This window comes from Stenella coeruleoalba, assembly GCF_951394435.1.
Source record: "Stenella coeruleoalba genome assembly, chromosome: 18".
Classification (NCBI taxonomy): domain Eukaryota; kingdom Metazoa; phylum Chordata; class Mammalia; order Artiodactyla; family Delphinidae; genus Stenella; species Stenella coeruleoalba.
The window spans coordinates 67,520,256-67,533,498 of record NC_137164.1 but is presented as its reverse complement, the minus strand read 5'-3'; the positions used below and the strand labels follow the sequence as shown (position 1 = coordinate 67,533,498).

Genomic DNA, 13,243 nt, shown 5'->3' with positions numbered 1-13,243 from the left:
TCACACGTACCATTCATTGAAGTTGGAGGAGAGGCCGCTGTGGCCTCCGGCCGTCCCGCTGCCCCCGCCAGAGCCGCCGCCGCCGCCGCCCCCGCCCGCCCCGCCGCCTCCCCCGCCGCCGCCGCCGCCTCCACTGGAGCCTCCGCCCGCGCCGCCGCCGCCCGAGCCTCCGCCCCGATGCACCGCGGACACCGCCGCCGCCGCCGCCGCCGCCGCCGCTGCCGCCGCCGCCGCCGCCGCCGCCGGGGAGAGGTTGGAGCTGCTCTGGGGCTCGGCGCTGGGGGACACCAGCCCCGGGGGCGTGGACGATTCGTAGCCGGAGCTGGCGGCAGGGGAGGACTCGGAGCCCTGCGGGGAGGACTCATGGACCTTCAAGACAAAAGCCGGGAGGGGAGACCAAAGGGGACTGGGTGTGAGTGCAGCTGCTGTGGGGCCGGGCCCCCGGGAGGAGCACCCCCAGAAATGCCCCCTCGCGGCCCCAGGGAACCCTCGCCTTCCCGGGCCGGCCACCTCGCCCTCCTCCCGGCCTCCCCGGTGGTACCTTCATGTGTTTCCGCAGCGAGCTGGGGTGCGTGTAGGACTTGTCGCACATCTTGCACAGATAGGGCTTATCGGAGGTGTGGACGTGCATGTGCTTCTTCCTGTCGCTGCTGTTGGCGAAGCGCCGGTCGCAGCCCTCGAACTCACACTGGAAAGGCTTCTCCCCTGTGGACACGAACATGGGCGCTTGCTGCCGACGCCCAGAGCCCCCCGGGACCCGCACCCACCCCGGAGGGGGCCAGGCCTCCGGGAGGAGGAAAGAGGGGCGATAAGGGCCTGGCTTCCTTAAACAAGGCGGATCCCTTCTGTGGCAGAACCAAGACGAAATTAACTGCCTTGCCACCTGACAGTCGTGCTCATTAATTTCGTATTTTACTTTTCTTCCAGGCTGACCCGCATTTCCTCAAATTTATGACGAATGTGGGGTAGCACCCCACTCCTGCCTGCCTTTCTATAGTGCTTCTTGGATTCGCAGCTTCTAACGAGTTGGTCTCACCCTGGAGAAGCTGTTATTATGACAAAATATTTGGGGCATTATCAGAATCACACAGGCTGCTGGGCTGCGGTCGGTTTCTCTCTGGGGCCAGTAGGCAATTACGTTTGGAGTTGTTGTGTGTTGTTTGGGGACTGTGCTGTGGATAGTGACTTAGCCAGTATTTTTCGTCCAAAATTCTGCAAATTGATAATCCTAGGCTCACTTCCAGTCTTTTCAAAGAGAAGTTGGGAAAGAGATAAATATCAGAGGTAAGGCAGCACCTGGCGATTGCAGAGAGGCACAGGCTGGGCAGTGGGTGTGGGGGGATCAGCAAAGGCTTTCAGAATCTCCCTGTTTAATTTTCTGGCGGTCCCTGCATCCTGTTGCCAGAATTCCAAATGCTTGGAGTCATTTAGAGGTGTGAGAACTCAAACATTGTTCCACTTGGAAAGGGGACCATTTAACGTTAAATTCCATTAGCACCTAAATTGTTTTTTAAAGACATCCGCTCAGACGCAGGACTCGAAAGCGAGCATTTCATGCAAATAGATTTCTCAAATTTTAAACCTTGTTAAAAGCTTGTCTCGCACCTCGGCTCCCTCCCTTCCCGGAAGAGAACAATAGGCCGCTGGCGCATCCCCACTTCGGAGTAAATATTGACGGGGGAAGTTGCTAAAACATTTGGCTTTCTTTTAGGAAATCGTCTGGCACGATTTCGGCTGGGACCTGGTCATAGATGAATAATCTATGAGGCGAGAGGCGCGTTCTTTCTCGGCTCTCTCTTCTCACGCGATTGCCCCGCGGGGCCTCGCTGCCCCGGGCTCTTGCTGACCCGGTTGTCGGTCCAAGTTTGGAATCGCAAACCCTCTGGTGCCCATTAGAGAATTTCACAAACTGCTGCGAACCCACCGTAAAGCCCCGCGACCCACCTCGAGACGGGCTTTAAAAACGAGAAACGCTTTACAGCTTCGGCTCACACCAGACTCATTTTTAATGGGAAACAGTCCGGGTAAGGACGTTTGGACCCCGAGTAAAAGAAGTGGGAAAACACACAAGCCACTCAAACGCACACACCCGGAGCAGAAAAGCACATTCAGACAAGCTGGCAGAATCCTCTCTAGGCTCGATTCCCGGGCACCAAGTTGGAGAGCAGTTTTATTTTGTGCGTTCTATTTAGTACGGAAATTATTAACCGGGGCTGAGCAGACCAAGCAACTGCCATCACCCAAAGCATACCTTTGACGTTACCGTGATCATTTAAAACTCAATTTCCGCACATGGAAAAACCCAACCCAATAATATTCTTTCATGCTCCAACAAAAGCAAGCTGCTGGCTCTCTCGCACACACAAAAACATCTCCCATCCCAGGGCAGGGGCTGGCGGTCGGCGCGTTTCTCCCAGCCAACCAACCACGGCCTCTCTTCCCCTCTACGCCCCGTCCCTGTCCCGACCCGCGGTTACCTGTGTGGGTCCTTTTGTGGATCTTGAGGTTCTCGGAGCGCGCGAAGACCTTGCCGCAGCCCGGGAAGGGGCAGGGGAAGGGCTTCTCGCCGGTGTGTACGCGGATGTGGTTGACCAGTTTGTATTTGGCCTTGAAGGGCTTGCCCTCGCGCGGACACTCTTCCCAGAAGCAGACGTGGTTGCTCTGCTCCGGGCCGCCGACGTGCTCCACGGAGACGTGGGTCACCAGCTCGTGCATGGTGCTGAAAGTTTTGTTGCAGCTCTTCTTGGGGTTGCTCAGCTGCTCCGGGTCGATCCACTTGCAGATGAGCTCCTGCTTGATGCACTGCTGCCGCATGTAGCGGAAAAAGGCACCAGGGTGGTGGTGGTGGTGATGATGGTGGGCGGCGGCCGCTGCCATGTTCATACCCATGTTCATATTCATGGGGCCGTATTGGTTGTGGAGCTGCGCCGCCGAGTAGGGGTCGGTCCGCGGGCTGGCCACCTGGCGGTACTGATCCGAGCGCCCGAACACCTCGCCGGGCAGCCCGAGGCGCATCTGCCCGTTGAGCACATTCTGCGAGCCGTGCGGCCCGTGCTGCTCCGGGAGGCCAGGAAAGAGGAGGTGGCCCTGTGCGTCCGAGTGTGCGTGGTGCAGGCCACCAGCTCCCGGCCCGAACAGCCCGTGCTGCCCGCCGCCCGGCGCCGAGTCGCCGAAGCCGCGGCTGCGAAACAGGAAGTCCCGGGTGGAGTTGAAGGGCGGCCCAGAGTAGGAGCCGACATGCGCGGCATGGGGCCCGAGCGCGGCGGCGGCCGCGGCGGCCGCGGCGGAGCCGGGGTAGGTGCCGGGGCCCTGCGACGTGAACGCCGAGCTCTGGCCGGGGGACAACTCGTGCGCGCCCGGGTTGAGCTTGAAGGCGCCCATGTGCGCGGCCGCCGAGTCCACGAAGCCGTTCTGCGCCGCCGCCAGGCTCAGTTCGCGGTCCTGCATCTCCGCGGCCGCCGCCGCCGCCGCCGCGGCGGCCGAGTGGTGATGGTGGCGCGCGAAGCTGCCCACCCCGATGGCCGGGAACTGCGGCCCCGCGTCCAGGAGCATGGCCAGCGCGTCTGCCCTCCCCGCCGACCCCGGCGAGCCCCGCGCCTCCTCGGCTCCAACTCCCGCCCCGCGCGCGGTACGTTCAGCGGCCGCCCGGCTCCGAGCGCAGGCGGCGGAGGTGGTGGCGGCTTCAGGCCCGGGAGCCGCGCTCCTGCGCCCGCCGCCTCCGCCGCCGCCTGGATCTGCCTCGGGCGGCCAGGCGCGGAGCGAAAGCGCGGAGAGGAAGAGGAGGAGGCGGCGGCGGAGGAGGCGCGGGAGGAGGAGGAGGAGGTGGTGGAGAAGAGTCCAAAGCCAGGCGGAGAACCAAAGTGTATTAAAGGAGCTGCGGCGGGGGCGGGCAGGGCAGGGGAGGCGGGCGGGAGGAGGGAGCGGGAGGAGGTGTGGGGAACTGAGCGGAGAGGGGGGTCGACGGGGGGCGAGCGCAGCGGCCCCCACCCCTGCGCGCACTCGCGCGCGCACGCACTCGCTCGCACGCCCGGCGGCCCCGGGGCCCGGCAGCGCCAAGCCGCGCCTGCAGAATGAAATCACAGCAGCCGCGGGGCCAAGGTGCCGGACCGCGGCGGCCGGGCACGGACTAAGCAGGCTGGCGAGGCGAGGTCCGAGGCGACCTCCGCGCTCGGCGCCCCGGCCCGGCGCGCCCGCGGCTCCACCTGACCGCGGCGGGGGAGCTGGGGCGGCGGACGGAGGCCGGGCGCCCTCTCCGCGGCGCGCTCTGTCGGCTGCTCCCTCCCCCGCGGCCCTAGCCGCGCCGCCCTGCGCGCGGCGGTATTGTTCGGCTTCGCGGCCGCGGTATTTAGCCCTCCTCGTCCTCCGTGCTTGGCATTGGCTGCGCCTCGTGTAGTAAACTGGCAGCGGCTACGAATTCCCCCAGATGAAGGAAGCTGCCGCGCCGCTCCCTCTTTCTTTAAGTTGTGCGGGAGGAGGAGGAGGCGGGGGAGGAGGGGGAGGGGGCTGTGGGAGGGGAGAAGGCAAGCGGGGGGGGGGGGCGGGAGGAGGGGAGGCTGGGCTGGAAAACAATAACAACAATAAAAAAGTGTTCTCTAGCTCGCTCCCTCCCTCTCGCCGGTCGGCCCGGGACACTGGATCCGGAGCGGGCGGCCGCACCCGCGAGGACCCAGCGGAGTGCGCAGCCCGAGCAAACGCGAAGAGGCCGAAGTAGGTTTCCCGCTTTCGGCTGCGGTGGACTCCGTTCGCCACCGCCTCCACTTATTTCAGTGGGCGCCAAAGCCGCAGGCTTTTATTTTTTATTTTTTGTCCCCTCCTTTTCCTCTCCCCTCCCCCCTCGGCCCCGCGCCTCCCGCCCAGGTCTCCCTCCTTCCCTCGGGCTTCAGGCCGGGCCTCCCGCTCACACCGCCCCTTTAACGGCGGCTCCCGCCCCGCCCGCCCTCCCGGCGCCGCCATTGGCCGCTGAGGCCCCGTCAATCCGGCGCCCCCGCCCCGCGACCGGTCCGCCCCTCCTCCCCAGCGCCCCTCCAGCTCCCCGCCTCCCCGACTGCTGCTGTTGGTGGCAGCCCGCCGGGTCTGCCAGCCTCCCGCTCTTCGCCCGCGCTCCTGGCGCTGCGGCTCCTCGTCCGGCCGGCCGCGGCGCTCCCCGGAGCCGGGCGGCCCGCATCGCGCGGGGCTGGGCCGCGGGGTCACAGCGCCCTTGGCTGGGCCGGAAAGGGACGCCACCCTGCTCTCGCGCCCTTCTGTAGAGGCCACCGATTCCCCGGGGACCCGAACCGCTCCTGGCGGGCACCTAAAGCGGGCACCCCTGGTTGCCCGAGAACCTGGCTAGCAACCAGGCCGCGGGGCGGGAGGTTCTGCGTGCCGGGACGCTGCAGACCCGGGCCTCCCCCTTCCACCGCCCTTGGAGGGCGCCGCGGGGAGCGGCCCGGGGGCCGGTCTCCTGCCCGGTTGGCACGCTCCGTGTCCGCGCCCATCCCCCCAACACACACTTTGTCAACTTGTTCTGTGGTGTTGAAAACACAGGTGCGGGATGGAGGGCCTAGAGAAAGCCAGGCGTGCCCCTTCCTCCCACCCTCCGGACACTCACCCAGACGCCGCCCCCTCCCCGGCCGCGGCCCCCAGCCGGAGCTCAGCGCGCTCTGCTCCCCCCGCCGCTCGCGTCCTCCTGTGATTACGGCTGTAAACACTGGGCAGCGGCCCCCGCGAGGGAGGTGGTTGTTTGGAAGTGGTTTAAAGATGGTGTCACCCTCGGGGTGGATGCCCAGAAGCCCGGGCCTCTGCCACGGTAGGGTGGGAGGTGTGGGGACGCCCTAGGCGCGCGGCCAGGCAAGGCTCAGGCTGCAGTTTGGCCGAGGGTCAGGCTCAGAGCCTCCAGAGAAGAAATCTCCAGACCGGTAGGGCTTAAACCTTCTAGAAGACATGTATCAAGCCTTCTCCAGGAGCGGGGACCACCCCCTCGAGGCGGTGGCGGGCCCGAGGCTGCTCCCCGTGCTGCGCGGGGACTGCCTCGCGGCCCCGGGGCTCCGGTCATCCCCCAGGCCCCCGGTTGGCCGCTGCGGACATTTCCTGTCCTGCCGCTGAAAGCTGGCGCCCCGGAGGTAACCGGAGAGGGACCGGCGGGCCCGGAGGCTGCGGAGGTGTGAATGGAAGGCCTGAGGCCAGCGCCTTCGCCTAGCTAGAGTGGGGAACTGCTTTTTTATTTATTTTTTCCTTTAAACAAATCTCTGGGAGTTGAAATAAAATTCAAGTAAGAGAAAATAATCCACACGCATTTCAAAATTTCATGTTGAAATGCAATCAACAAAAACGCGGGAAGACAACTCTAGCCGGCGATCGCTGGCTGAACTGGGCTCTCCCGCGCCGGCACAGGCAGCCTCTCCCGGCCGGAGCGGGTCTCTCTCTGAAGGTCGGACCGGCCGCAGCCCCTCGCATAAGGGGCCCTATGCCCTCCCGCTGTCCCCCTTCCCTGCCTGGAGGGGGGTGGGAGAGAAGGAAGGAGGCCGGGGCATTTTGTCTGAAAGCCAGGGAGTTTGCCTGAAAGCTGGGGATTCTCGACTTCTCTGAAGGGAGGAAATGTTCCTCTTCTCCACACACCTCTCTCTATGTCGGGGGGAGGGGGAGGCAAATGCCAAACTGCCCTCCTAAGCGGAGAGGGACCTGAGAGACAGAGACGGAGACGGACTCCAGGCAGGAAGGCTGCCCTGCTACAGTGAATCTATAAAATTGCCCGGTGCACGGCCTTTCACACTTGCTTATTTTATTCATCAATATGTACGGCGGGGGAATTGGAAAAGCTTACTCCAAAAGTGTTTCCAAAAGAAAATATTCTCTTAGAGACTGGTCGTGAGAATAGCGATCCTGCACATCTCCAAACCTCACTTCCCTTCCTTCTCCCAAGCCATCAGACTTCTTCAAGTCCTCCTGCCTCCGCACTTTCTCGCCCCCGCTGCGCGCCTCTGCCCCTCTCCTCTCCGCCCCATTCTCTCCTTTTGCTTCCATTCCTCTTTGCAGCGCCCATTTCGGGCCGGCGCCGCTGGGCGCTCGCTGGCCCTGGGTCCGGGGGCCGCGCGGCCGGGTGGTGGGGCGGAAAGCTAATTCCCGCCGGAGACCCTGCGGGCTGGGCCCTCCTGGCTATTCTTTCCGGGCTCCAGTTCTCCTCCCTCTGCACGACACGGAGGAGCTGAGCCAAGTTCAAAGTCACGTCGCCGTCCCCTCTTAGAAGCGCTTTATTTCTCTACAAACTGCAAAACCCCTTTGCCTCAAGACACAGTTTTGTTTTGTTCTGTTTTTTAAAAAGGAAGGAAAGGGGAGAGAGAGAAAGAAAGCAAGAGAGAGAGAGAGAGAGAGAAAAAAACCTGCAAAGGCTTTCAGAGTCATTGCCTCAAAAGTACATTTGCGCTCCTTGGCCGAAGGAAAAAAGCGGCGAAGCTGAGTTCCGCGCCCTGTGAGTGAATTCAGTTTTTCAACAGGTTTCTAGAACGGCCCGCCGTGTCGGGGTCAGACCCTCGGGACCCACAACTGTCCCCATCGGGCAAACATGTACCCTCTTTGTAAGTTTTCCAAAATTGTTCTTTGGAGATCTCACAGAGCCTGCGCCGGGCTAGGCCAGCGAGACTCCAGGCTTTGCTGCATGTGGATGGCCCTGTATGGCGGGCCCCTGGGTGCCAGGGCTGGCGTCCCTTTCCCGGCAAGTGGAGAGAATGACAGTGTAATAGATAATTCGGGTTGTCTTCAAAAAAACAGAAAATCCCATCAAATACTCATTCACTGAACACCTTGTTGCGGTTTGTGGGCTTCTGTAAAGGGTTGACTATGATGAGAATTTTGTGTACATATACATAAAAACAATGCAAATGCACACACAACATACTCACACACACACAGGTGTATCTCGTTGGCCAGGAGAAACCAAAAACAAACAAGCAAACAAAAGCGATCTTTGAATTGGAAAGCAGAAACACTCGGTGACCATACCACTCAAACTTTTAATTTTCCTCTTAAGGAAAGGGATGGAGATGGGGGAAGAGATGGGAGGGAAAAAAATGTGGAATCAGCTGTCTATATACACTGGACAAAAAAAAAAAAAAAAAAAGGATTTCACAGGATTTCAGCACTATCCTCTGTATCACAGACTCATAAATTCAACAAGATCATCAACAGGATATTAAGTTGCAGGTCACCTTTGATTCAGCCTCTCAGCCACTCCTGGGCTGGGCGACCCCTGACCCATGAAGGACCACATGTGTGGTGGGGGACCCCCCTCCCCCGTAAAACTCACCTAGAACAAAAGATCTTTGTCCGAGGTTTAAAGAAGTATAATGTAAAAGAAGGGGAAATCTGTAATGTAAAAGAAAGGGAAATCGTGAAAATCTCAGCCAATGTTGTAACTTTTAAATACCATTTTTAAGAAGGGGGAGATTTAGTGGAGGTGGGGAGAATCATAGGATAAGGGCCTCTCTAGTCTGCTAAAAGAACTTCTTTCTACAGTTAAAATTTACTGTTCTGTAACTGGGCCTATAAAAAGTGTCTATATAAAATAAATCCTCACCAGCAGTTTAGTGTTAGGGATGCAAATGTTTGTGTATTTGTCATTAGGGACTCAGAAAAAAATAGAAGCCAACATTTCTAGGTGACAGTGGTTGGTTGTGCTTTTGCAAAAGTAAGAGGACTAATTGTTCTTACTTTGTCTCCTTTCCTGATGGGAGAGTTTCTACTGCTGTAAAACAAAGCAAAAACAAAAACAACCCCCAAAACAGAAGGCATTAGCTTACTTCAATGTGTTTAATTATTTTGAGGGCCGTTACCCTTTGGGCTCCCAGGAAAACTACATCCAGGGAGGCTGAATACCGGTGACAGGCGAGCAGCTTTCCAATAAACTGCAGTATTATTGCAATAGACTTTGTAATACAATTTATGCTGTCATTCATAAATAACAATGCCATATGTCAACCATATTGCTTACACAAGTAAATCCGTCAACGTGTCACTATTTGATTTATCTCAACAGCTTCTTCAAATATTGAAGTATAGATATTGGAAGGGGTATAGAATGGGGAGAAACTACCCACAAAATTTGAGATTAAAAATAAAAGCACAACCTCTCCTCCTCCTTTATCCCCCATCCAAAAACATTCTAAAGGATAAAGCATGAAGGGGAGGAGAAGCACATCTTGGAGCCAACATAAAGAAATATTGGGCGTTTATACGAACTGTGCACATAAGGGGGTTTCTGCTTCCTGTGTGGACCTTCTAAGCATTTAAAAAAAGACAACAGTTAGACATTTCCCAAGAAATTACCAATCTTAATTGTCGAACGTGCGTCAGAGGCCATTCTCCAACAACCCCCATCCCTGAGGGTAAAAATGATTGATAACCAAATGATAATATTTAATGACAGGTCAATTTTACTCAACTTATATTTTCGTAGTGGGGAAGTGAAGAGAGCCGTAATTTTTCAAGGGCTTTTAAGCACTAAGGTCAGGTGGAAATGGGATGAGTCCAATTCTTGAGTGTCCAAAACAAACGAACAAACAAACCCCAACGTTTCAATTATGGTCACATAACCCAAGCTTCTGGGGTTTTATCTTTGGCTTTGTTTTTAATCCTCATTAAGTCCATGTTCATGGGACAGGGATCAAAAACTTTATCAAGAAGCACATTTTTGGTTACTCTTAGCCTCACACATAGCCGTGGAGTCTGAGGATTCAGCTCGGGCTCAGAAGGGCGGGAAACAGAGGCAACCCTCCGAGAAGCTCTCAGACAGCTGAGAATTGCGCGGTGCTTCCCGGCACCCAAGGCCCCAGGGCTGGGTCGCAGGTCCCACGAGGTCAGGTCACCAGTGGTGAGGGCTAGATGGTGGGGATCTGGTCCCTGCCGAGTGCAAGCCGGGCAGGTGGCCGGGTACCTCATTGCCTAGTCGCCACCTGGCGAGCTTGACTTGGGAAAAAGCCCTTGAACCCAAAGTCCTCATCACTTCCGGCCATGTCAAAGCTCAACTAAAATGCAGTTTTTGTGGGCCCCTTTGCTCACCTAGCCCCGGCTTTAGAGAGGACTCCTCACTCCCTCTTTCACTGTCAGCTGATAACCCTCCTCCTCCCAGTTGAGCACCCACTGGAGCCCTCGGGCTGGGCTACAAAAGTCCTCTGAGCCCTCAAATGACTCGGGTCACCCTCTCCGCCCTTGAACCTGCCTCTGGAGCAGCCCAGATGGCACAAGGCTCTCCAAACCCGCCGGGCACCCTCTGCAAGGAGGCCGCCCTTGCGGAAACCACGCGGGACGGGCGAGCCGTAAAGCAATTGCAAAGGCAATAAAAGGCAACTCGGTGGGTCCCCCAGCTCCTTTCTTGTCCACCTCACTGTCCCCAGCGTACCCCCTCCCCTCGCCTGCCGAAACAATCAAACAAAGGCTCAAAAGCCAGGAAATGTCCAATTCACTTCCCTTAGAGTTTATTAATTGCCCACACCCATCGCAAGGAAACTTGGCTATGTTCAGGGACGAACGGAGGGCACCGGGGAGCCACAGACCCCCCTTGGCGCAGCGGGAAGCCGTGAGCGCCCGCCCGGGCATCCCCAGAGACCGGGCTCTGCCGCCTCCTGGCAGCGGAGCGCGGCGTGGCCGCCGGGTTCGGGCCGGCTCGGCGTTTACTGTCCCTCTCCACCCTCTTCCCGCCTTTGTTTGGGGCCGGGAGCCGGTTGGGGTTCGGGGTGCAGCAGAGAAGGCTGGAAATCGATGTTCCCCCAGGAGCACCTGTCGACCCCACAAAGGGCGTTTCCACGGAACGTCACGTTGCTGCCCCACATAAGCACCTCCGCTGCAGAAGTGCAGACAAGGGCATGGGTTTTGAGGATCCACCCTGACGACCAGCACCACCGCGGAAATACGGGGCCAAATCCACAGAACTGGCATAACGACTTCTACAGCCCCCTGCTTAAAAAAAAAAAAAAAAAAAAAAACCCACATTGCTGTTTATTATTTTCTTCAACGTCCTGGAAACTGTTGGTATTTACTTAGGAAGTGTGACACAGTTATTGGGTCCTTAGAAACTCGGGATGTTAAGGGGTTTTAATTTGGCTCCCAAATGGCTTGAAAAAGAACCAGCGCACCTGGGGTCAGGCGGGTCATCACAATAACAAAAAGCGCGTCTACAAAATAAAAAGCTCTTTTATAAAGAAAGGCAATCCCGGAAATCCACTGCGAGCCTTCCTGATGACCATCTAGCTAGGCCTATTCTCAGGTTTAATTGGCAGGCGGTTTATTGGCGCCTTATTGGTGTTGATTGAAATTTTGCTCCCAGTTCTTTCTTTGAAGAATTAGCATCTCAAGTCGATTACCTGAGTCAATTATCTTTTTAGGGTCTGAGTTTGGTCATAAATTTGCAAATATTCATTAAACACACTTTGTAAATATCTCTTTCTAATCGCTACTCAAATCTCTAACATTTCCTTAAAAAGTCTTTCTGTTTTAAAGCTTCCATAAAAAGAAATTGATCAGGAAGCTATATTTGAATTAAGACATATTAAATAGATGACAGATACATATCACGCTGTGTTTAACAAGAGTTGTACAAGGAGGCGGGTTCCAGATTCCACACGGCTCTGCTGCACCATTATTCACATTTTTACAGCCTTTCCTTCATGCCTTCACCCATTAAACCATTAAATTTCAGCAATTCAATAAAACAAAGCAGTTATAATTTTGAGGAAAAGCTATTTTGAAGGAGGTGGAGGTACCCATTTTATTGCACAATAAAAATGCTCAACAGTCTATATTAAAGGCTAAGTTGGGTTTATTTTCTTCTTTCTTTATTCATTCTTTCTGTTTTGTTTTGTTTTGAACTTATAACCTGCAGGATTGAACGCAAAGCTGCCATTATGGAAGTATTGACGAGTATTGCTAAAAAATTCAAATAAAGGAAATATTTGAAATGTTCTGAGAGGAAATGAAGATAGTGGTGACAATTCCACATATGATTCTTTCTCCATAAAGCATTCATAGAAATGACACTGTCCTCCCTCCACCTTGCCTAGGTGGCTGGAGACCCTTTAAGTCTTTGAAAATTGTGGAAGGACTCTTCCTCTCCAAATACAGATGTGGATTTTGTCACTGCTGTTTATTAAAAACTTTTCGTTGTATTTGCACTCATGCCTCTCTTATTTCCCCGTATTTGAGCTTCATGAAACTTAAAGAAAATGCCCATTTGAAATTTGATTGTACTATTTTCTTTGTTTGCTTGTCAGTTTTATAAGAGAAATGACATTCCCAAGGCTCACAGGGAAATTCCCTGTTAAACATTGTTAGCACCAATGTAAATGGGCTACCGAATCAGCTCTTTTGAAAATAATTCTTACCACTTCTCAGGACGATCTCGCAGATGATGGCTTTATGTAGTCTTTAAAAAAAAAAAAAAAACTTGGACAGTAAACGAATTAAGCTGGTAACATGTTTGACTGTATCCCAAAAGGAAAAAAAAAAAAACACTTTTTAGTCATTATCCTCTTTTTTTTCAAATAATTTTATTTAGGGCAGGAAAATAAAAATTAAAAACCCTGAGCTTAATTTTTGAGCATCATGGAACATGGCAAAATTTTAAGGTGTTTTCTTGTTAAAGCTGAAGTGACACTCTGGGGCAGTAAGGACCCTAAAGTGTGAGGGATGTCACATTTCTCCGCCCCCCCCCAAAGTGATGCAAGGACCTATTTCACTTTTTAAAAAGATTTGATAGCAACTCGCTTGAAAGGGATGGGGCTCACTTTTTTTTTAGAGTCAGTTTTTATGGTTTTCAAGTAAAACATCTCTCCTGCTAGATGAGCTTATTAGAAAATAACAGGATAAAAGGTCATTCTATCAGCATATAAACCGCAAAGATACTGATCCAATAAAATGATTATTTTATTGGATCAATTCTAACTTGTGGTCCTTTCAAAGAAACTGAGGCACCCATGTGGAGTGCGTTCTGGACCGGAAGGAGAACTTCTGCTTAAAGGATATCGTTTATTTAGCCGCTTTCCTCTGGAGAGATGCTGTTTGGCCTGCCCTGCCACTGTTATCTCCGAGAAGCAAAAGTTAGAATCGCTGCCCGATGTTTTTTGCCCCCCGGTAGATCTAATTGGAAGTGGCAGATCTAGAACCGATGAGCAGTGAGATTACACTTCGAGCCAACTCCTTTGAACCATGTTGAAAAGGATCCCATGAGCTAAAAAGTCGAGGTAAAACGGTTCCTTTGGGGAAAGATTTTTTTTGACTT

General features: G+C 55.0%; 1 protein-coding gene across 1 annotated transcript; it reads right to left on the bottom strand.

Annotated features, from left to right (window-relative positions):
* On the bottom strand, positions 1 to 3,552 carry ZIC2 (Zic family member 2; the record flags this gene model as incomplete). Its single annotated transcript, XM_079903323.1, has 3 exons — positions 1 to 369; positions 542 to 705; positions 2,478 to 3,552. 3 exons carry the CDS (start codon positions 3,550 to 3,552, stop codon positions 1 to 3), a joined length of 1,608 nt encoding a protein of 535 aa, XP_079759449.1.
* Positions 3,553 to 13,243: the final 9,691 nt, after the last annotated feature.